The sequence below is a fragment of the Bison bison genome, unplaced genomic scaffold (assembly GCF_000754665.1).
Source record: "Bison bison bison isolate TAMUID 2011002044 unplaced genomic scaffold, Bison_UMD1.0 scf7180017864250, whole genome shotgun sequence".
NCBI lineage: Eukaryota > Metazoa > Chordata > Mammalia > Artiodactyla > Bovidae > Bison > Bison bison.
This window is the reverse complement of record NW_011494822.1, coordinates 351,891-376,457: the sequence shown is the minus strand read 5'-3', so window position 1 is coordinate 376,457 and position 24,567 is coordinate 351,891. Positions and strand designations below refer to the sequence as shown.

Here is a 24,567-nt window from a genome sequence, read left to right as displayed (position 1 = left end):
TTCTTGGACCATAAACTCCTACCTTCTGTCCCTTGCACACACGCTTCTCCGTTGGACCTCCTTGAAGACTTTGCCTTTTGATTTCTCCTTTTCTTCAGAGCTAGAGCTTTTCAGAGTTTGACTCTCCTCCCTACCCAGCTTCCCGGTGATATTTCCAGTCCATTTCTTCAGATCTGTCCACTTACCTGTGTTGTAGAATATGATCTGTATGATCTGTAAGACATAAATCCCCTGAGTAAGTGTACTTGACCTTACCTACCTCTGGCCTCCAGGGCTCAGTTTCTGAGGGCCCCTGGCCTGTGGACCAGAGCGTATTCTCCATCGCACAGCATCCGAGGCCACTGACCTGTGAGTCTCTGTCTCCCATAAGCCACATGGCTTGCTACGAAATGCCTGCTTTTGTGCTCGTGGTCATTCTAGACCCCCCATTCTACCTCCCTAAGTATTGAAGGGTTCTAATAGGGAGTGAAGTGATGTGATTTACATTTTTAAAAATGTATCACTGGCTACCCCGAGGAAGGATGTTTAGTAAGGAAGATGACAGAAGAGAGTAACCAACCTGTTTTTACAACCCAGGTACCTTGTGGGCCAGCGCCTCGTGAACTATGAACGGAAATCCGGCAAACAAGGCACATCACCACCACCTCCACAGTCGTCCCAAGAATAAAGTGGTTGTCTCCACTACCTTGGCCTTCCCCTTGCCTTCACGTGTCCTTTTTTGTGGACTTCTCTCTCTGGAGATTTCCCCAGTGATCTCTCAGCGTTGTTTTTAAGTTAGGTGTCTTTGACTTGTGTGCTCAGCACTCAGCGAGCAGCAGCGAGACCCTGCCACCCTTGCATCTTCTGACATCACTGCTGTCCGAGGTCTGTACATGTGTAAATAGAAGTTCCTGGATACCCTAGAGCCCTGGATTAAACAGAATGTGCATTGTACATCTTTAAACAAAATGTATATTAATTTATTAAATCTAGTTGTCACTTTATTTTGGACCTGCTGTGATCTTGACAGGAAATGTGCCACAGAGCTGTAGTGCAGAGGCAGACTTGTTAATGACGTCTTTTGGAGCACACTGTCCTGGTGTTCCTGCAGTTCTTTTTAAGTGAACTGTGTGTTCTGTGTGTCCTGGCTGTTCAGACCTTACCAAGAACGTAAAAGGAAACAAGTAGAAGTCAACAGTGAGTGTCTGTGGTAAGGAAACATGAACTTGTGCTTCACTGTCAGTCGTTTTTGGAAGTTATTTTGTATAACACCAAAGCTGTTGTACATTTTCTACTGCCTGATTTTTTTTCATATGTCTGTGTTTGTAATATTGTATAGTATCTTGTGCTAGGTGAGGAAATTATTTTTAATTTTGATAATTTAATATTCCTAGTGATCAGCATCGGGAGTTGGGGTTTTGTGCTTGTTAGGGGCATGTCTACACTTAGGAGGAAAAACAAAGTCCAAAAGTTTTTTCCTTAGGTCCCCCAATTCCGCTTTCCCACACACAGCTGTCCTTTTGGCAGCAGTGGCCAGGAGTCACTAAAGATCATAAATCTTAAGAAAATAACATCACCAGTGATCCTACATCTTCCTGGAATAAGGACATACTGAATGTCTGTCCAGTGTAGCCAGGGTTTGTGGTCTTAGGTTGATAGCATTAGATTGTGGGCTTAGATTAGAGGAGACTGGCTGGAGCCCCAGGTCCCACTGGCGAGCACGTCCCTGGGTGAGGATTAGGGCCAGTGCTTTTCTCCAAAGTTTCTGAAGCTTTTTGTTTACAGAATAAAACTGTCAGTAAAACCAGCTTGATTTTATTTGACCAGGAGGAAGCTGGCCATGCTGGCCTTTTAACATAGGAGTGCAGAGTGTATTTTATTGGAAGCGTGCTGTAAAATCTCAGAAGGCAGAGCACTTAGAGACTTGGTTTTCCCGTATAACCAAAGCTTCAAGTGAGAAGTGGAGAGAGAGAGTGGTCGGGCCTGTAATCCCAGTGTTTGATGGTGATGATATATTGTAAGGGGAGTGTTTGTTTTATGAATGATAACTTAGAAGTTCTCAGAGAAAATGATCAGCAAAGGTCTTAAGAAACCATAAAAGAGTTCCCATATAGTATTAAAACCTATATGCTTAAATCCAAGGATTTTTAAAGTATGAGAGTCAGCCAAACATAAGCTACCAAAATCAAAAGCACCAGGTTCTGATTGTTTCATATTTCAGCAATTTTTCCTGAAGTTGTAAGTGAAAACTTTAAAACATCAGTATCAAAAAAAGAAAAAGCTTGACATAGGACTCAGTGTTACAGTTTCCACACTTTGTAGTGGCCCTTTCTCATGTTTGAAATAAGGTCTTTGCTAGCCCTACCTTCACTTAGAAATCTAGTCCTACTGTAAAAATTAGGAGCATTTTTTTAAACATAATGCCACTTGTTATGGTATATGTCTATATAAATTGTTCTCTTTGGGGAAAAACATGATCAAATTGGGCATATAACTTTGATTATGTTAATTTTGTTTCTTTTTAAATTTTTCAGAGAATTTGTAGATCTTGATACAAAGTTATTGGAACACACTTATCTGTTTTGCCAGAAAGAAATCTAGACAGATACCACAATAGATAAAAATTGTTACTCTACAAAATTTTAAATGAATCTTATCAGATATTTTGTAAAAAAAAAAAAAAAAGAAAAGAAAAAAAGAATGGCCAGAAAGTAGCCCTCCATCTCACTGGCAGATCCCTTTGTCTTCTCTTACTTAAGGTCTCCCCTGGGTTTCATTTATGCTTTGTCCTGTTGTTTTCAGTGAGGTGAATACTTTCATGAAGAAAGCATTTGCTGGCATACTATTTACTTGGGTAGCATCAAGATTTTATTATTAACTAATAGTATTATAAATGTTTAAACTTCTAGTTCAGAAAGTGCTAGTATTGCTACCCTTCTTCATGTAGAATTTTTTTTTAAAAAAGTCTAGTTCTGCATCATTTTACATTGGGCTAAAACTGTCTTCAAGGAAGTTCATTAGGAAAGACCTTTTTGCTTTACTTTTCCTGTTTATAAATTGAAGACAAATCAACATTTGGGGTTAGTTTTACGTGACCAGTTATCAAATGGTCACAGTAGGAAGTGTGCAGTTGTTCATTATTAGCAAATTATGTTTGATTTTTAAACTACTATTAAGTACTAATAGTTGAGATGAAAGCTGAAGAAAAAAATGCCAATGTGAAGTTTGTGTATAGCTAGCCTTAAAAAAGCTCCATGTTTTTAGGTGATTTTTTTTTCCTGTTAGTTCTCTGGAAAAACAATGGAGATTGGACATCTCAATTCCAGATGTAAATGAAAAGTAATTTTTATTTCAACATTTAATATAACTGTTATTACTGTGGATTCTTGTCTTGTGTTTTTTCTTTCCCTTATTCAAGTACTAGAGAATAACTTTTTCTCAGATGATTTGCTCCTAGATGGTATGTCCTTTCTGTATTGGCAAAATGCTACTATTAAACTGTAATTCTTGAATTTAGGATGAATTAATGACTTTTTAAAACACACACACCCTTACTCACTCATTTACTTACTCTGAAGAATGTTGCACCAGTGTAAGAACATTGGCATTTTTAAAATGTTCAAGTGAGCTACTTATTCTCATTTTCAGGACTGAATATTTTAAGCTCTCTTACTGTGATAAATGTTTTATATTGTAAAATTAAATGATTATGTTTAAAATACTCCTTAAGAATGTTACCTGTTCAGTCGCCTTCAAGAAGAAAACAAATGTCTTAGCACAAGCACTAGGAGAAGCCTGACTTGGGAAGACTCTCTGACTTCCTTGTGTCTCCTCATGAGCTTGCCCTGCAGTCGGATGCTTTCCTTTCAGTCCGTTACTGCCCTCTGTCATTTTTAAAACAGCCATCATGAGTAAACAAGGGCTTCTTTCAGATGCTCCCCAACAAAATCTTGGGCATTTAATGCAACCTGAAGATAGGATACATCTGTTTTCATTTCCATCTGTTTTGTATGAGTGCCTCATTTTGTAGTCATGAAATTAGTACCTTAAATGAAAATGTAATGACCATAGGGCCTAGAAATTACTGTTGTAGAAGCTCAATAAATAGAACATTTACGTAGTTGGGATGTCAGTTTTCTACTAAACACAGATACACAGACCAACTTTATGTGTACATAAAGTGCTCCCTTTTTTATGTGGTCCTTTGTTGCCTTCTGAGTTGAGAGAACAAAATTGAATAAAAATGTTAGTTGTAGTCTAGCTTTTTGGTTCGTTTATTTGTGCTTTGTGGCATGGTTGCTTCAGAATTACAGAAATGTGCATTATTATTTGGCAGAGGCAGATAATCCAGACCGTTAAAAATATAATAATTATGAAAGAGAAAACTCAAATAACATGTGATTATAGCCCCTCCAGTCTGTTTTAAGGGTGAATTTAAAAGTATAGTTGCAGAAGGGCCACCCTCCCTCCCTCCTTGCCTCTCTCTCCACTGTGATTACAGACCATCCTCACCAGGAATAGTGAAGCCCAGCTCCGAGCCTTCATTGCAGGGTCCCAGCATGAAGCTTCCCCAGGTGGGCTCTTAGTGGAGATCTGGATGGAATGAAGCCAGTCAAGTCCACCACACATACTGATCATGTGTATCGGAGAAAAAGGAAAGGACCGCAGTGAGGGTTACTAAAGTGCCCTTTGTGACAAAATTCCTTTTTTCCTAGGTTCAGTTTTGTTTTGTTTTGTTTTCTATGATTTTTTAAAAAAAAATCAAGTGTATGTGTATTTTATATGCAGTAGTGGTAGGTGAAATGCTGTTTGACCCACAGGGTATGTATAAGCTGTGAAGTTGAAATTTCACAGCAGAGGATGTTGTGCGCTGAATCTCAGTAAGTGGTCATCAGTTCCCTCCCCCTCACTGTGTGACTTGCAGCCACTCTTGTTGAAACGGAACCCACATCACAAGTGCCATAACGGTCTGCGGAGGTAACACTCACCCCACTGCCACCCTCATTTACTGTGGTATCTGTCTTGTTTCCAGCACTGTCCTTAGTACCATAGCGGAATGAAGTATGGGATCTACCTTCAAGGAGCCCAGTTAGAATGTAAAAGAACAGGAAAAAATGAGCAAAAGGTTCTATTACAGGTATGAGTAAAACGCCAGGAGGAACACAGAGCAAGGACGCACCTGGCGAAGTCTGTGATGAGTTGACTGCATCCTTCATTACTGTCGCGTGAACATAGCACCCCAGCTCCCACACACCCACAACTCCTCTACACCCTCGTGCGGTCGACTTCTGTGCAGACCCACGTGGCACCACAACTGTCCGTATGTCAGTACTTAGTAACCCATTGTACATTGTTTAAGCATCATCTTTTTGAAATTTCTTTCTTTACATATATATGTAACAGGGCCCCAGCCTTTCTGCGCCTCCATGTTTGTTCTGTAACTCTCGGACAAGATGCTTCATACCTGGGAGCCCCATTCATTCACTCATTGGTTCTTTGCTTAAAATGATCAGTCCCTTCTTCTAGCTGCACAAATCCAATGTGTGATGGAACACAAGAGCCCAGAAACAGACCTACACACGTGGTCTGGTTTTTGACAAAGGTGCAAAAGTGAACAGATGGTGCTAGAGTAATTGGACATACAGATACAAGATTAAAAATTGATCCATGTCTCAACATTTGCAAAAAGTAACTTACAGTGATTACAGTCCTAAATGTAAAACCCTAAACTGTGTAACTTATAGAAGACAAAGGGGAAACTTCAGCCTTTGGTTACAACCCCAAAAGCACAATCAATCCCTGGAAGAAAAATTTGATGAATTGGGCTTTATCTGCTCTTTGAAATACACTGTTTACAGGACAAGAAGACAAGTCATGGAGTGGCAGAAAATATTTGCAAAACATTTCTGATGAAGTGCATTTGGAGTAAAGAAGTCTCTCAACTCAGCAGTAAAATCTATTTGCCTATTTTAAAAATGGGCAAAATTAATACTTAACTAGAAAGTCTATATCAGTACTCTTGCCTGGAAAATCCCATGGATGGAGGAGCCTGGTAGGCTGCAGTCCATGGGGTCACTAAGAGTCGGACATGACTGAACAACTTCACTTTCACGCATTGGAGAAGGAAATGGCAACTCACTCCAGTGTTCTTGCCTGAAGAATCCCAGGGACGGGGGAGCCTGGTGGGCTTCCGTCTATGGGGTCACACAGAGTTAGACACGACTGAAGCAACTTAGCAGCAGCAGAGAGGCTACATAGATGACAAGTCAGCACATGAGAAGATGTTCAACAGAATTAGCCATAAGTAAAATGCGTGGTTAGATAGTATCACAGACTCAATGGACATGAGCAAACTCTGGGAGATAGTGGAGGACAGGGAAGCCTGGCATGCTGCAATCTGTGGGGTCTGCAAAAAGTCAGACATAACTGAGCAACTGAACAACAGTGCAAATTAAAGCCACAGTGAGACACCACTACATACCTAACCTATTACTAAAAAACACCATCCCACATCCTGATGAGGTGGAGGAACTGGAACTCATACTGTGCTGGAGGGAATGTAAAATGGTACAACCACGTTGGAAAATAGCTGCACAATTCTTAAAACATATACTTAACACTCCTAGTTATTTGCCAAAAGATAAAGTCCGTATGAAGAGTTCTACATGAATGTTCATAGTAGCTTTATTTGTAATAACCCAAAGCTGGCAACAACTCACATGCCCATCAATAGGTAAGTGGATAAATGATTATTCATATAATGAAATATTGCTCAGCAACAAAAAGCAATTCACTATCTGATACACAACACTGATACACCTCAAAATGCTTATGTTGAGTGCAAGACAAAAAATGTATGCTTTCATTTATATAGAATTCTAGAAAATGTAACCTACAGAAATCTGTAAGTAGCAGATCAGTGGGAGTGGGGTTTGGCAAGGAGGGATTTGAGGGGTTTCAAAGGTGCATGAAAAAATGGGGCAGGGAGGGTGTGTGTGTGTGATGGATGTTTGCTGTCTTGATGGAGTTCTGGTTTGACATGTCAGAATTTAACGAGTTGTGCAGTTTGCTGCATGTTAAATTACAGTTCTACTTTAAAAAGTAGTATGTTCATACATTCTCGCCAGTGGACCATTTCATACATTCTCTTTCTTTAAAGCACCTCCTCCTCCTCCTTCCAGACTTTTGGCTGATGGTTTTCCTATTTCAGCTAGAAGATAGACGCAATCAGAAGAGAACTTCTCACAGGCTCACACCATCACCCCTGCCCGTTGTGTTTACCAGTCCCCAGGCAGCCTCCCCTTCTCCAGAACAGGTCAGACCTCAGGACCTTTGCACTTGCTGTTGGCCATACATTAATATCCAAGCTTTCCCCAACCTCATTTCTACACTAAAATGTCTGTTTTAGGGAGTCTCATCTAAAATTGTAGCTACTGGAGCACTCCTGTTTCCAGCTTTTTTCTCTTTCATATTTAGTAATATTGTACAGTTTACTTATCTCATTTGTACTTGCATGTTTTTCCTCACTTGAATATAAGCCCCAGAGATTAAAAAAAACCCCAAAACTATTTGGGGATTACTACACAGCTTCCCTGGTGGCTCAGATGGTAGAGAATCTGCCTATAATGCAGGAGATTAATCCCAGATTAATCAATCCCTGGGTCGGGAAGATCCCCTGGAGAAGGGAATGGCTACCCACTCCAGTATTCTTGCCTGAAGAATCCCGTGGATAGAGGAGCCTGGTGGGGTACAGTCCATGGGGACACGACTGAGTGACTTTCATTTTACTTTTTTTTTTTTTTTAACTATTTCAGGACTGGGCCATATTGGGCATCGAGTAAATATTGTTAAGTAAATGAATGGATCAGAATCAAAATAATGTATATATGGTTAAAATCTGAAAACCATCCTCCAGAGGCAAGCACTTGTCAGTAGTTTGGTGTTTGTTCCAGACTCTGTGTAAGCATGTGTCCACAGGTACTTTTATCAATACCTGTGTCAGGTGGCATGAGCCCTGGGCAGCTCTGTGGCGTGCTTCTTTTCCCTTCATATTACTGAACATCTTTTTATCTCAGTACATAAGTAGCTGTCCCATTGAAAAATTTGTAGCTGTATTGTATTCCATTGTGTGAATAAGATTATGATTTAAGTTTTCTGAAAGAATTAACTCATTTTATTACATGCTACAGTAAACATTTTTGTCCATATTACTTAGTATTTCTGTAGGATAAATTCCTAGAAGACTGCTAATCATCAAACATATTTAAAGTGCCACGTTGCCCCATTAACACTTCTCTCTCTCAGTGTATGAAATTCCTTGTTTTCCCATAACGTTAAATAGTGCCTATTTTCAGTTTTGCAAGTGCTCTGAATTTCGAATCGTGTGTCTTCACTTGCCAGGTAGGCTTCATTTTAAGTTGCCCAGTCGAGGAGTTGTGTTTGGGGCCTCATGCCTCTAGGGAAGGAAGGAGGGCTTGTCGGTGGCCCCTCCTGGATATAGTTCAGTCTATTGATTTAGCAGGTCTTCATCTTCGTGCCCAGAGAAGGCAATGGCACCCCACCCCGGTACTCTTGCCTGGAAAATCCCATGGACGGAGGAGCCTGGTAGGCTCCATGGGGTTGCGAAGAGTTGGACACGACTGAGCGACTTCACTTTCACTTTTCACTTTCATGCATTGGAGAAGGAAATGGCAACCCACTCCAGTGTTTTTGCCTGGAGAATCCCAGGAACGGGGAGCCTGGTGGGCTTCCGTCTATGGGGTCGCACAGAGTCGGACACGACTGAAGCGACTTAGCAGCAGCAGCAGCAACAGCGGCTTCGTGCCTGGAGGCGGGAAAGGAGAGGTCGGTCTCAGGCCTGTTTTTCCCAGTGTGGGTGTTAAGGCCACCTTGCAGCAGCCAGCCAGGAGACCCGGAAACTAGGCTTCACACCTTGTATGCTACCCTAGTCAGCAGCCACCAGAATGGAACAGTTTCTCCTACCCTCGGACCCCAAAGCTATCGTATCGGGAAAAAAAAAAAAAAGTAACTTATTTTCTCCCAGGCCCAATTAGATCGGCTCAACCCCACCATCTTATTTAGGAAAACAAGTTAAAATCTTTCGGCTGGAAACTGCCACTCTCTAAAGTGACTTTTAAACCGTTATCTGAAGAATGAGTTTACCGAGGGTGCCGACTGGGTCCGGGCCACTGGGAACAGCGCGTGCGAAGGCGTGGAGGTCAGACACGTGCTGGACAAACGGCCAGGGGCTAGGTTCCCGCAGGGAGTCTCGGGCCGCGGGCACATGTCAGCTCCCAGGACCTCAACGGCTTCCTTCCACGGAGGCCAAGAGGCATCTCGTTCCAAAGCTTCACCGAGCCAGTGCAAAGGAAAGGAGGGCCTTTTTCGAATTCGCCGCTCACAGTTCGTAGTGGGAAATCGATCCAAACGTCCTCTTATTTTAATTGAAATGTTCCGCTAGTGCATCTGTAAACTACCCGTTTACGCAAAGCGGGCGCCGAAGCCAGACTGCGCAAGCACATCGCTCCCCCGACACCAGACCAGCACAAGCGGCCAATCCCGGCTCGAGGCGTGTGCGCCTGCGCGACGCCAGAGGGGCGGAGCCCACGCGCGCGTCTCGGTTGCCTGGTTACCGCTGCGCGACAATTAGGAAGGGCAGTTGGCCCTCATTTTCAGAGGAGCCTGCGGAGGAGCGGTAAGATCCCTTCGCCGCCGCCCGCGCCTCGGAAATTCGGACCCTTGGCCCGCCTCCAAACCCGAGACCCCCCGCCCCAGTCCGCGCCCCACTCCAAACCCAGGGAGACACGGACGGCCTGGCCTGGCCCAATTTAACTCCGGGACCCCGACCTGGTTCCGAATCCGGGACCCACACCCCCCAGACCACCGGCCCCGGCCAGGCTCTAAACTCGGGACCTGGGACCTCGGCCCCGGAGCCCCTTGGCAGGCACGTCTCCCGCGCGCCCCAGGCTGACCGATTCGCCCTTCCTCTCCCCCTTCCCCCACCTCAGCACACCTTGGTTCTTCCAGCTTGGTTCTGGTCTGCGGAGAGCGATGCCGCTTCCCGACACGATGTTCTGCGCGCAGCAGATCCACATCCCCCCCGAGCTGCCGGACATCCTAAAGCAGTTCACCAAGGCTGCGATCCGCACCCAGCCCGCCGACGTGCTCCAGTGGTCCGCGGGGTAAGCCCTCCTTGGGCCAGCCCTCCTTGGGCCAGCACCTGCAAGAGCCGGCCCGTCGGCATGTCCAATCGTGCCTAGTGAACCCTCCTACCTGGACCAGTGGTCCAACCCTCAGGACACAGACCGAGTACCGATAGAACTTAACATCGGTGGCATCTACACCTAAATATCTGTCTAGGAAACATCATTGACCATGAGACCATGATGACCATGACATCAAATCTCATTGACCATGAGACCAGAAATTACTGCACAATGCCCATTTATCTACGTAGTGACACCTCCATTCTTAGAGAGTGGTGTTTATGCAGGTAGACTGAATAACACGGGATAAAAAGGTTTTGCATTGTGTTATAAAAGTCAAACTGTCACAGTCCCTTTATTTTACTTGTGAAATGATTTTACAAAGAGAAATCTTACGCTTATGTTCCTTGTCATCAGAGAATCCTCCAGGATTAGGTACTTGTTGAGTTTGTTGGAACCAGAGGGACTGGCTCCAGTTAGAGTAAACATCCCAAGAATGCAGTAAGGTTAAACTGTCCATCATAGTTCACAGCACAAGAGACTTGACAGTTTCTTGCAGCAAACATTCTAACCATTTCCAGGAACAGATTATCAATACTTTTAAAGTCACAAGTCAACAGACCTTTTGTGTGTGTGTGTGTGTGTGTGTGTGTGTGTGTGTGCGAGCATGCGCACTCAGCCCTGCTCAGTTGTGTCCGACTCTTTGTGACTCTCTGGACCGTAGCCCACCAGGTTCCTCTGTCCGTGGAATTTTTCAGGAAGAATACTGGGGTGGGTTGCCGTTTATTCTCCAGGCAGAGATCTCTACCCAGAGATTGAACCCAAGTCTCTTGCGTCCCCTACTTTGGTAGGAGGATTCTTTGCCCCAGCAGACTTTAGAATCATTAAAATACATCCTGATGCTTTTACAGGAAAGCTCTTTGTCCTTTTGCAGTAAACAGACTCAGATTCAGAAACTCAAATCTGTGGTCACAAGAATCAGTAGAAATTTAACTTATTCTTTTTTTTTTTTTAGTAATGAGAGTGTCAAATTTTGCTGAACTTCTCTATGAATTGTATGACCAAAGTGAATTATTATTAGGACGGCTGTAACAGATAGCCACCAAATGTGATGGCTTAAAACAACAAACATCTCTGTTCTCACAGTTCTGGAAGCCGAAAGTCCAAATTCAGTTTCACCAGGCTACACTCAGGATATTGCTGGGGCTTTGCTCTCAGCTGGTAAAGAATCCGCCTGCACTGTGGGAGACCTGGGTTCGATCCCTGGGTTGTTGGAAAGATCTCCTGGAGAAGGGAAAGGTTACCCACTCCAGTATTCTGTCCTGGAGAATTCCATGGACTGTATAGTCCATGGGGTCACAGAGTCGGACACGACTGAGCACCTTTGACTTTTACTTGCTCTCTCTGGAGACTCTAGGGAGAATTCGACCCCTCCCCTTGCCTTTTCCAGCTTCTGGAGCTGCATTCCTTGTGTTGTTGGGCTCCTGGGTCCTTCCTCCATCGCCAGCACTGTGGCGTTCTCACATGTACCTCTGCCTCCCTCCTCTAGGAACACTTGTGATTGCATTTAGGAACCATCCAGATAGTCCTGGATGGTGTTCCCAGCTCAAAATCCTCTCTCAAATACATGAGAAACTTTGAGCAAGTATTTGCTCAAAATACATGCAAACTCCCTGTTGCCATGTAAAATAAGATCTGCAGCTTCTGGGATCAGGGCCAGGGTATCTTTGGGGCCCTCACTGCTCCTACCAGACGAGGCTGCTGGTTAACCAGTACTTTACCTCTGACAAATGCTTCTGAAAGACTCTTTCAAGGTTCTTGCCCAAAATCGTGGTCTCTGGGTTTTTTTTTTTAATAATTCATTTTATTTATCTGTTTTTTTCTTTTTAGTTATGCTGAGTCTTTGTTGCTGTACACTGGCTTTCCCTGGATGTGGAGAGCGGAGGTTACTCTCTAGTTGCTGTGCTCAGGCTTCTCACTGGGGTGGCCTCTCGTTGCAGAGCACAGACGCTAGGGCGCATAGGCTTCAGTAGCTGCAGCATTTGGGCTCAGTAGTTGCGGCTCCTGGGCTGTAGAGTATGGGCTCCATAGTTGTGGTGCATGGGCTTAGTTGCTCTGTGGCATGTGGGATCTTCCCAGACCCGGGACTGAACCCGTGTCTCCTGCGTCGGCAGGCAGATTCCCATCCCTTGGGCCACCAGGGAAGTCTGTGGACTCTGGTTTTAACCATTATTCAAGCCTAAATAAAAGATACAGCTGTTTCAAAAGAGTTTATTCATATTTTACCAAACCTTCCAAGATTTATTTATTTTTTCTTCTTGGAATGTTATATTTGGTAACACTTTAGAGGCAGCGCTTTTAAGCTTCACTTTAATTGAAAAGGCTTAATCAAGAACCTTCTGAATGTTCCATGCCACTAATTTCATTTTTAAGAACAATTTTGGAGTTGAGGAGAAAAAGCAGGCATTGTTCACGTGTCTCTGCTCACTCAGAACAGAATCTGTTAGGCAGAGATGTTGTTCAGGAGAACGTAAAGTGGTCTTTGAAAGATTTTGTAGCAATTGGGGTTAAGACAAGGCAGGAGAGGAAACAGCCTATGACACAAGGACCACGATAGGAAGGAAAAACGACGAGAAACCAAGCAGGGAGCCAGGATGCATGGGGAAATGACTGCTGCGGAAGGCTCTAGCAGGCACTCACGGGAGGGTTCTTGTCAGACGAGGTTGTCAGGAGGCAAAGGTGGGCCAGCCTGGCTCCCAGACTCTGCTGTGATTCCGGAGCCCATTGGCTGCACCTTATTATGTCATTGAGCCCTAAAGGCTTTTGCTCACATGTGCCTTCTGTGCCTGTGACATAAATTGGCCTGGCCGCTCAAGCAGGCCTCCTCCACCCTGGCTCTGATGATGCTTTGACTATCCAGACCTTTGTCAGCAAAATGATGCTTTTTAATACACTGTCTAGGTTGGTCATAGCTTTTCTTCCAAGGAGCAAGCGTCTTTTAATTTCTTGGCTGCAGTCACCAAAAGCTCCCTGGGGGAGTGTGAGGCTGTCCTGTGTATTGTAGGCCCTTAGCAGCCTGCTGACCTGCACCCACCAGGTGCCAGTAATACCAGTCAGCCCCGGCTGTGAAAACCAACGGGGCCTCCAGGCACTGCCCGTGCCTTCTTGGGGAGGGGGCAATGCTCTAGAGGCTGCCCCAAACCTGGGGCCTGCTCTGATGGCTGATGAGGAATAATCTGGGTTGTTGTTGTTCAGTCGCTCAGTCGTGTCTGAATCTTTGCGACCCCATGGACTGCAGCATGCTAGGCCTCTGTATCCATCACCAACTCCCAGAGCTTACTCAGACTCACGTCTATCAAGTCAGTGATGCCATCCAACCATCTCATCCTCTGTCGCCCGCTTCTCCTCCTGCCTTCAATCTTTCCCAGCATCAGGGTATTTTCCAATGAGTCAGCTCTTTGCATTAGGTGGCCAATGTATTGGCGTTTCAGCTTCAGCATCAGTCCTTCCAATGAACACCCAGGACTGATCCCCTTTAGGATGGACTGGTTGGATCTCCTTACAGTCCAAGGGACTCTCAAGAGTCTTCTCCAACACCACAGTTCAAAAGCATCAATTCTTTGGCACTCAGCCTTCTTTATAGTCCAACCCTCTTATCCATACATGACCATTGGAAAACCCATAGCTTTGACTATACAGACCTTTGTCAGCAAACTGATGATTTTTAATATGCTGTCTAGGTTGGTCATAGCTTTTCTTCCAAGGAGCAAGCATCTTTTAATTTCTTGGCTGCAGTCACCATCCACAGTGATTTTGGAGCCCCCCAAAATGAAGTCTGTCACTGTTTCCATTGTTTCCCCATCTGTTTGCCATGAAGTGACAGGACCAGATGCCATGATCTTAGTTTTTTGAATGTTGAGCTTTAAGCCAACTTTTTCACTCTTTTTCACTTTCATCAAGAGGCTCTTTAGTTCTTCTTTGTTTTCTGCCATAAGGGTGGTGTCATCTGTATATCTGAGGCTATTGATATTTCTCCCTACAGTCTTGATTCCAGCTTGTGCTTCATCCAGCCCAGCATTTTTCATGATGTACTCTGCATACAAGTTAAATAAGCAGGGTGACAATAGATGAAAACCCCAATTAGGATTAACATGGTCACATGAAGCACCCTTCCCCCAGCCTGGCCCTTTAGGTCTTCGGATCTACATTTGTTTAACTCACAGCTGCCTGCCTCTTAACTTTCCCTCAAACTATCAAGTTAACGAAATATGACTGTATTTGTCCTAAAAGCATGAAAACAAAATTGAATTTGAGGGGTGGAGAGAGAAAAAGGGTGTGAGATATAAAATTCCTTTTAGTCTGTTGAATGTCTATTTACCTACACTTCGTTACATGTTCTGAGATGTTTCTAATTATTCACATATCTAAAAATTTTTATTGGAATAGAGTTTATTTACAGTGCTTTTTTAGTTTCGAGTGTATAGAAAAGTGATTCAGTTATATATATATCCATTTTTTTTAAGATTCTTTACCCATATGTAGGTATGTGTTTGTATTAGTTGCTCTGCTGCTGCTGCTGCTAAGTCACTTCAGTCGTATCTGACTCTGTGCGACCCCATAGACGGCAGCCCACCAGGCTCCGCTGTCCCTGGGATTCTCCAGGCAAGAACACTGGAGTGGGTTGCCATTTCCTTCTCTAATGCATGAAAGTGAAAAGTGAAAGTGAAGTCGCTCAGTCTCGACCCCATGGACTGCAGCCCACCAGGCTCCTCCATCCATGGGATTTTCCAGGCAGGAGTACTGGAGTGGGGTGCCATTGCCTTCTCCGATTAGTTGCTCAGTTGTGTCCAATTCTTTGCGACCCGTGGACTATATAGCCTGCTAGGTTTCTCTGTCCAAGGAATTTTCCAGGCAAGAATGCTGTTGTGGGTAGCCATTCCCTTCTCCAGAGGATCTTCCCAACCCAGGGATCGAATCCAGGTCTTCTGCATTGCAGGCAGATTCTTTATCATCTGAGCTACCTGGGAAGCACCCTTTACCCCTATAGGTTCTTAGAGAATCCTGAGTAGAGTCCCTTTGCTATACAGTAGGTCCTTGTTATATATATTTTTATGTAGTAGTGGGTGTATGTCAGTCTCCCAGTTTATCCCTTCTCTCCACATTTCCCCTTGGGTAACCACAGTTTTTCATATCTTTTATATTATTCCTGTGACCCTGGATGGTTTGGTGTTTTATTTTCCTGGGCATATCGTTTCTTTGATGGTGGGAGAGTGATGTGGGCAGCAAATGGCATTGTTTCAGGAGCCGGTCTGCACTGACACACGCCCCGGGGTAGAGTTTTGCAGAGACCCCACGTGGCACCCCTCCCCCTCCCACAAGAAACTCGATGTGCACCCCTTCCTGAGTTGTTGCCCCAAACTCTCTCCACGCCCTGCTTGTTCCCAGGATTAGCAGCCATATCCACGTCCCAGAAAGGAATAATTAAGGGGATAAAAAAGTACCAATCAGGAAAAGTGAAGGGTAGGGAATGTCAGCGCCTGACTCAGCCAATCAGGTGACTTCCCTGCTCCAGGGGGTTTCTCAGACCCGAATAGGCAGAGATGCTTGAAATCCTGCCCCTCAAAAAGCGGCAGGGCCAAGTCTGCAGCTGTCCAAGTGGCATGACCTTGCACGCGACCTTGCACTTGAGTTCATACGGGGCCCTGACCTCCACCTCCTCTGGCAGCGTCTCTGGCCTGGATGGGTGTTTGGTTGGTAAAAGCAGCACCTGTTATTGGAGACCCCCAGGCGTGCCAGCCGGGGGGTCCCTGAGTCTGGAGCTGCCGTTGTCCCTATTGTGCAGACAGGGAAACTGAGGCACAGGAGAAGGTGCAGTCCAAGAGCTGAGTGGAGAAGCCAAGAGGGGAGCCCAGGCCAGGGGCCCCAGCCCGGTCCTCCCTCGTCACGGCCTCCCTCTGGGGTCGGTGATGAAAGTGCCTGAATTTGAGGGCTGCTTGTGTGTCGATGAATCCGCCTGTCAGTGCAGGAGATGTGGGTTCAATCCCTGGGTTGGGAAGATCCGCTGGAGAAGGAAGTGGCAATCCACCCCAGTATTCTTGCCTGGAGAATCCCATGGACAGAGGAGCCTGGAGGGCTACAGTTCATGTGGTTGCAAAGAGTTGGACACGACTGAGCGATTGAACAACAGCATGTGTCGGTGAAGCTTCAGAGATGTCTGTTGTTGTTTCAGGTATTTTTCAGCTTTGTCAAGAGGAGATCCACTGCCTGTGAAGGACAGAATCGAAATGCCCATGGCCACTCAGAAAACAGACACAGGCCTGACTCAAGGACTCCTTAAAGTTTTGCATAAGCAGGTATCAGAGTCTGTGATCAGTCAGCTGAGCTTGAGATAAAGCTTCAAGACCTCCATGGTCATCTATCCACAGCCCTGTGTCCCCTGCAGGGAACCTTTGAAATTTATTCTCAAGGAGGGAATCTTGAATTCAGTGACCTTCCTCTGGTTTAAAGAACCCAAGATCACTGTTCACAATTATATAGACATACATTTTCTTTTTTTTAAGTACTTGCATTAAGATGCAAGAGGCTGTTGGACCAAAAAGAAAGGTTTGAAAATATGGAATTTCAGATATGGGGTTTGCAAGATCCTTTTTGAAATATGAGTTTAAAAACTATGCTAAACGTGATAAGCTGCCACCTTCTTCATCTGAAGGGGTATCTGGTTTCTAGCCCTCCTGAAAGCCCTCGAGACCCACCAGCTCACTTGCAGAGTTCGTAGAAAGTGTGTTTTATCGGAATGATCCGGCCGTATTGCCAAAACTGAGATCAGTGGTAGAGCCCTGAGTTTTAAAGTAGCTTGTCCCCATTATGTGTTCCTGACCAGGGTGCTGACTTCTACACATGGGATCTCCCATGGCTTTCTTGCTTAAGGGAAAGCGAATAACCACAGAAAGGGAGAGGTAATCTGGGGAAAGACACGAGAAAATTGCTCAAAGCTCTTCCATGCAGAATACTGCTAGCAGATCACAGAAGTCACCTATTTTTCATCAACTTGTCTTAAAATAGTAGAAGGAATACATTTATTTTCTGGGTTAAAATTTCTCCCGTTTAACTGTCAGCATGATGCAGAGTTGGATTTCATTTGGTCTGTTGAAGTTTATTTGTGTTGTGAAGTGTTACAGACAGACAGACAGACAATCAGGCTCCTCACGTCCGTGTGCTCATTTCATTAAGTCGTAACATGATGCCGTGTTCGCTTCACAGTCCTTTTTTCTCTCAAGAGGTAACTTGTTGCCAGTCTCTAGTTCCCAGTACCACCCCGCCCTCCGCTTCCCTGCTCATGCACCCCAGCTCCCACGGCACACACACAACCCAACCCCCCTCCCCTCCCCTAGTGGTGGGCTAACGGTGTAGTGAATTCAGAGTTCATCTTTGAATGGGGATAGGTACTCTATTTAAGTCTTCGAAAGCATTATGTGAGTTCTTGGGTCCTCAACTTAACATCGGTTATGTCATGCTGTGTTTTCCAAATAGTGTAGCCACAAGGAATATGTGGACTTAGCAGATCTTGAGCAGAAATGGAAAAATTTGTGCCTGCCTGTAGAAAAATTCAGAGCTCTCCTGCAGCTGGATCCTTGCGAAGACAAAATCGAGTGGATAAAATTTTTAGCACTTGGATGCAGCATGCTTGGTGGGGTACGTACCTACAAATAGCCTATTAATAATTCTGAGTGATCATGGGCCTACCATCCAAATAATTTAGGTGTTTCAGCAACTGTAAGAACACTCTCACTTTAGTAACTCTCATGACTTTAGTCATTTTGTCTTAGGCAATTTTTTTCAGATGCTTATTATATTTTAGGCTTGTAGTTACTTTAACTTACAGAAGTTAAATACTTATGAGTGCCTCAATATAAAAGATGTTAACAGTAGATAAAATATGTAGATACTGTGAAAATGTGTTTAGTGTTTAGAAGAGAATGCATCAATGACTTTTATTAAACTATACATCATTTGACAAATTGATAGGTTTCCCTCCTGTACAAAAAGGAATAAAATTATCTTCTATTTTAGTTAAAATCTATTATTAGTAACTTACAGCAGTTAAAATCGATTATTAGTAACTTAAAGCAGATATCTTGCTGATGTTAAGAAGTATAACCCATACGGGTTTAGGACCGAAGACACAGACATCCCTCCAGTCTGTGAACTGAGAAGGGCAGTGGGTTTGGTGGGGAAGGGCTGGAAATCTAGAGCCTGTCTTCAGCTCTAGAATTTGAGTCGCCACGTGAAACACAGGGGTCAAGTCCACTTTCAGTGTGTGAAGAAAAGCGCTGAGAAGAGAGCCAGCTCCCTTTACCGCGGAGACCAGGCGTGCAACCCCGTCCCTTGAGTCTTTGGACCCCAGAGCACATACCTGGCTACTCCTTAGTCCTTGCTTCACGGGGCACCCTCATCTTGGGTCCCCGCACAAGCCTCTTTGATTCCATTTTAACTCTTTAGAAGTACTTCGTCTGACACTACTTCACAGGACCACTGACAGCTAAGCGCCTGCAGCTAACCTTCCATCCTATCCCTGCACTGCCCTCCGCGTCAAGCCTCGGCTGCCCTGAGCTCCTGCTTCCCGTTGAGCGCATATGGACCCCCAAGAGATACTTGATTTAATTTTAGCTGGTTTTAGCTTTATGTTGTTACTAATCTTCTGGAACTTTTCTTTGATTCCAAATTCGATTTTTTTCCTCTGCCTGGCTGTAGACGCTATGGTTCATTTGCCCCACCCCTCTGCTATGTAGTGCCTGCTCTGCGAATATCGTGCCCTTTACCACCTCTGTTCATGGCCCCAGTGAGAAACTCGGAAACCCCAGAAAAGTCAGGAGTCAGGCTGGCTGCTCCCTTTTGTGGTGTCCATGCCCACAGGTGGTGTTTCCCGTCAGCCCTGGGCTGGACAACCCATACCCAGTTGCCACCTGTCTCTGGGCTCCGAGGCCACTGAGGAGAATCACAGCGGGGTGTCACTGAGAAGGACAAAGATGCATTTAGTTACTGGAGGAAATTTTATGTGGCTTTGTTCATCCGGAGCTCCTGGAAAGGGAGATTTTAATAACATAAAATGAATACCTAATATTTGATTTGATGGTTTATTCCTCTAAACTTGGTTTATGAGGCTTAGATTTTTATAAAGATGGGAAATCAGAATATTTCATCTTTGGGGGAATCCATCTTTGTAACTGCTCCCTCCCAAATCAGGAGAATCAGGCGCTAGATTTCAAACCAGACCAGCTCGTGTTTTGCAAGAGGAGGCCTCTTAGCCGTGTGTGAGGCGTGACGCTAGATGGAGACATTTGTTAAGGATGGAGCTTCCCTTCCGGACTGAAGTCTGGGCAAGTGACGGGGAAAGAGCACGCTCGCTTCTCTCTTCTTCCCTTAACGTGTCGCTCAGCCCGTCAGCCCGTCAGCCTGTGGGGGTCCGGCACTGGCCCCTGACTAAGCCACCTGGGCCCTGAGTCTTTGCTGTGGGCCGTTGACTCTCTCCTATTTCTCTGCAGGGAGCCGACCCTGGGGAGGGGGTTCAGGTGCGAAAGTCCCCTGCTCCTCTGCCAGGCAGAGTTCAGAGCCTGGGGTGCCCTCTCTGTCCTGGCCTGCCCCCCCCAAAAAACCCAGGGCAGGGCTAGCTGTGTGCCACGGGGGCCGTGATGGGCCAGCCCCAAGGGGACTTGTGCTCTGTTGACCCACCGATGCCCGTGTTGGTGGGACAGCTTGGAGACGTCCCAAAAGCCTGGCGCTGTGATTTCCGGGAGATGGCTCTTCAGGCAGATTGGCACCTTAGCACTTGTCTTTATGCTTAGAAGAAGGAAACGTTCAGAAAGGAGCCAGTGAAGAACTGAAGCAGGATGAGGAGGAGGAATTCCTCGTGGATCACTGCAGTCCACTTCTGCACACGCAGGACTGCCGTGAAGCTGGAATCTGGTCACTCTGCCTCACTGTGACGCAGCAACTCTGGCTGCCCCACCTGTGGTGTCTCTTGGCTTGTGGCTTTTCAGGATCTCTTTGGAGTCTCTCTAGTTGGATGGGTTGAGTCCTCTGCAAAGACTGGAACCTTCTCTGAGATTTCCAAGCCATATGTCTCATTCCTTCCATGGATGTCTGTCGATTGCAGCTTGGTGTGGGCTTTGCTCTGAGTGCCAGGGGATCTCGACACCCCACGGGCGACATCTGGTATATCCTCTGAGCCCCAAGTGCTGCTCTGGTTCTCGAGTGCAAGCTTCAGATGTGACTGGGGGCAGGGCATGGGAGCAAGAGCATCAGGGGGCTCTGCCCCAGGAGCCTCGGCCATGGGCAGAGGGCCTGTCTCCCAAGGTGCATGATCGCTGGGTGAGATGACCACAAGTCTGTGTTGTGACCTTCAGCTTACATTTCTGCTGTCCCATCAATGTCCTAAGAGGTGGGTCAACATTTTTCATCTGTTTTTTTTTAAGTATGGAGATCTTTTTTATAATATGAAAAAGTTGAAAGTGGACCATAAGGAAGACTGAGCACTGAAGAATTGATGCTTTCAAACTTGTGGTGTTGGAGAAGACTCTTAAGAGTCCCTTGGACAGCAAGGAGACCAAAGCAGTCCATCCTAAAGGAAATCAGTCCTGAATATTCGTTGGAAGGACTGATGCTGAAGCTGAAACACCAATACTTGGCCATCTGATGTAAAGAACTGACTCACTGGAAAAGACTCTGATGCTGGGAAGGATTGAAGACAGGAGGAGAATAGGGCGACAGAGAATGAGATGGTTGGATGGCATCACCGATCTGATAGACATGAGTTTGAGTAGGCTCTGGGAGATGATGGACAGGGAGGCCTGGTGTCCTGCAGTCCATGGGGTCGCAAAGAGTCGGACACGACTGAGCGACTGAACAACAAGAGCAAAACCGTCGTGGACCAAATCCACCTTCCCAGCTGCCCCGCACAGGACTGAGAAAAGTGCAGTGACGAACTACTCCTCCAACTCTGGTTCATCTTTGAACTTCCTCATTCATGGGAGTGTCCCTCCGTGTGTACAGCTGAAAATATACGTGTGTCATCTGGACGTACTGCTTATGGATGACCGTCGTCTCCAGTGTTTCTCACCGGGTGTGGGAATGTTTGGAGCCCTTGTCTGTTTTCTCTTTAATCCTCCAAGCAGCCCTCTGAGGAAAGCCGTGATCTAGGAACCTGTGGGCTGGAGGGCTGAGCGGAGTGGAGGGCAGGGGGAGGCGGCGGGGTGGGATTCGAACTCAGACCACAGGCTCCGGAGCCGCCGCTCCTGGTGGACACGGTGGGGGGAGGGACCCCTGTGATGACTCTGTAGCCCAGGCAGTGTGCCGTTGGGACACGCCCCAGAGAGTGACAACTCCTCGGCCTTCCCCTCGGTACCGTTTTATACCCTTAAAGTGAAAAGAAAGAAAGAAAGTGAAGTTGCTCAGTCATGTCTGACTCTTTGCAACCCCATGGACTGTAGCCCACCAGGCTCCTCCATCCATGGAATTCTCCTGGCAAGAATATTGGAGAGGGTTGCCATTTCCTTCTCTAGGGGATCTTCCCAACCCAGGGATTGAACCCGGGTCTCCCGCGTTGCAGGCAGATGCTTTACTGTCTGAGCCACCAGGAAAGCCCTGTCCTAAGGTGATCTGCTCCCTAAAACACTGTGTGCCAGCCTGCCAACAGCATTCACCCTGGAGGCCTCAGGCCCCTGTCCCGCCCAGCTGCGGGCCGCCCATGGGCTCTGGTGTCTCTGAGCACCCGTCTGGTCCCCTCCAGGCCGTGCTCTCCCCTGGTTCAGGTTCCCAGGGGGGCCTCCGGAGCCCGTCTGGAGATGCTCACCTGTGAGCCTCAGGCCACAGGCTCATGTACCAACTGCCTCCCAGCTAGGAGACAGCTGCCCCTGCCCACTGCACCCCGGCTGAGCGTCCACTCTGTGGGGCCGGGGGTGGTGGGGTCAGCAGTTGCTGGGCGTGCTGGCCCCTCTGTCCCTCCAGCCCGAGGCACCGGCTTCACTCACATCCGAGAACGTGGCACTGGCCACGAGCCCCAGGCCCGCGCTGTAAATGAGGAAGCTTGTGAGGAAAGGAAGTGAAACGGGGTGGGGGGCGCTTCTTTAAAAATGAGACCTGGGGGTCAGTGCCACTGCCCGACATTGAGTTGGGTGTCCCCCCGGAGCTCTGGCCGCAGGGCGGGAGCGAGTGCCCCCACCGTGTCCTGACTGTGTTCAAAAGGTCAGGCAGAGTGTGGTCCATGTTGTTCATTCCCTGCAGCTAAAAGGGACCCAGTGGGGGTGATAAGGTGGATCGAGGTGTCGTCGGGACAGCAGCTGCAACTCGGAGACTGCAGGGACCCACGGGCCCAGCACTGCAGGTGCTCGGGAGGCCAGGTCTCTTCTGTGTCTCCACTCGCATCTGAGATGAGGCTTCGGCATGCACGGGCTTCCCTGGTGGCTCAGACGGTAAAGAATCCACCTGCCAACGCAGAAGATGTTAGAGACGCAGGTTTGATCCCTGGGTCGGGAAGATCCTCTGGAGGAGGGAACTGGCAGCTCACTCCAATATCCTTGCCTGGAGAATCTCATGGACAGAGGAGCCTGGAGGGCTATGGTCCCCGGGGTCACAAAGAGTCGGACACGACTGAGCAACTGACACTTTCAGGCGTGCACGCTGGGCTGGCAACACTGCAGCCGCCACCTCCTGGACCAACCACCAGCCAGAGAATAACGAGCAGCGGGTTAGTGGGGCCACTGCCCAGGAGATGGGTCCTTGTAGCTGGCAAGCAAGTAGCCTTAGGACCCACGACCCTTAGGGTGAGAGAGCTGTTGTAGGGAACAGAGTTCCCAAGCCAGGCACGTTGCCTAATGAGTCCTTGTGGACATAGAAACTGCTGCGAGTCTGCGTCGGAAATGTTAGCACCGGTAATGTCATCGCATCTTTGCGGGGGAAGTGAGGCCAGCGTGTTTGGATGCATTTTTCTTTTCCCCCTAAAATACCTCTTCCTCGGAAGCGCTGGAGCAGCATTCATGAAGAAGAGCGTCTGCTCTGGCTCCATGCCAGCTTCCTCCACCCCTCAGCTCTGCTGTAGGCCCCCAGCCCCGCCTCGATGACTGTCATCCGGTGTGTGGGCTCAAACAGCAGGATCTAACAGAGCGACTAGTCTCTGAGACATTTCAAGCAGGGAACCTGTAAAATACACAACTCTCTGTTCACCCAGTCCTCCCTGGGGACGGTCTTTCGGGGAGACGGTGCGTGCGGTGGTCCCTGCAGAAATGAATAAATGAACGCCACCATTGTTTCTAACTAGAGCATCCCCTTACCCCCAGAGCTGGGCAAACGTCAGGACTGTGGGGTTGTCCACTCACCCCCAGCATCCTGTCTCAGCGGGGGCCATCGGTCGGGGTCGGGGTGGACGGTGGTGGTTTGCAGACACCCCGAGTCCCAGCAGCTGGCGGGGGCGGGGGGCAGTGTGCACCCATGGTCCAGGCTCACCCCTGGCCGATGTGTGTCACCCCCTGCCACCTGCTCCCCAAGCCAGCCCAGAGGTGGGATGTGCTGGTCAGGGCTGGGCTCAGGATGCCGACTACTGGATTCCCGTCCCAGCTGGCTCACCTGGGCGAGTGACCCGGCCTCTCGGCTTCCTTGACCCCATCTTGCACGGTCACCATGAGGAGTGAGTGAGATGCCCAGTCCATCTCTCAGGGTTCCTGCTGTGTGGTGATGCCAGGCCGTTAGCACTTTCTGGGCACATTTCGGTGCCCCTGCCTTGCTCCTCCCACTGTGGAAAGCACCACTGGTTTCTCTCTGATGCTCACTGTGAGACCCTGGTCCAGCCCCTGGTGGTTGACGAAGCTGGTGTGTAGTAAGAGGACCTCAGGGAGGCCCTGTATCAGGGCCTGTTTCAGCAGCCCGTCAGAGCTCAGGGGGGCTCTGGCCAGCAGCTGGCCAGAGGCCAGTCCCCCTCGTGGTCTTATAGCCTCAGGAAGTGAGTTCTTCCCACCCCCTCGGGAAGCTGGCAGTGGGTCCTCCAATAGTTGAGCCTCTGGGTGAGAACCAGACCTCTGCCGCCACCCGACTGGCGCCTCAGAGGAGCCGTGTGGCTGGGTGGTGGCCGGATAATGACTGTGTTTAAGGCCTGGCCCCGGCCCTCTGCGTGTCCCTGAGCCGCGGGACTCGATTCCACATGGCTGCTGCTCTGATCCATTCGGTCTACCTGTAACCTCCCCTCCACCTGCTGCCTCGCCCCCACCTTGGGGGACTATCCTCAGCAGCTGGCCACCCGGGTTTTCCTGGCTCTCTCTTCCTCGTGAGCATAGCCCACGTTTCATTCCCTCAGGAGCTGCCCTGGAGGGCTCTGGTCTGTCCCAGAGGCTCGCGT

At 47.4% G+C, this 24,567-nt stretch overlaps 2 protein-coding genes and 1 long non-coding RNA gene across 4 annotated transcripts in view; 2 read left to right on the top strand and 1 right to left on the bottom strand.

Moving 5' to 3' along the window:
- Positions 1-4,239, top strand: part of MARCH6 (membrane-associated ring finger (C3HC4) 6, E3 ubiquitin protein ligase) — a 62,615-nt gene extending 58,376 nt beyond the window's left edge. Inside the window, exon 26 of the mRNA XM_010847538.1 lies at positions 577-4,239. Coding sequence (XP_010845840.1) covers positions 577-667 — 91 coding nt within the window. The 3' untranslated portion in view covers positions 668-4,239. The remainder of the gene's footprint in view (positions 1-576) is intronic.
- Positions 4,240-7,785: 3,546 nt separating this feature from the next.
- On the bottom strand, positions 7,786-9,390 carry LOC104994074. The gene is made up of 2 exons (XR_825909.1): positions 9,142-9,390; positions 7,786-8,803 (listed from the first exon to the last, which is right to left on the bottom strand). It is a non-coding gene; the product is annotated as an uncharacterized LOC104994074 (long non-coding RNA).
- ROPN1L (rhophilin associated tail protein 1-like) overlaps positions 8,746-24,567 on the top strand; it is a 19,859-nt gene continuing 4,037 nt past the window's right edge. The window contains exons 1-4 of one of the 2 annotated variants that reach the window (XM_010847524.1): positions 8,746-9,673; positions 9,987-10,160; positions 16,414-16,537; positions 17,715-17,876. In XM_010847524.1, the coding sequence (XP_010845826.1) occupies positions 10,030-10,160; positions 16,414-16,537; positions 17,715-17,876 (417 nt within the window). In that variant the 5' untranslated portion in view covers positions 8,746-9,673; positions 9,987-10,029. The remainder of the gene's footprint in view (positions 9,674-9,986; positions 10,161-16,413; positions 16,538-17,714; positions 17,877-24,567) is intronic. The other variant, XM_010847525.1, reaches the window with a different exon arrangement.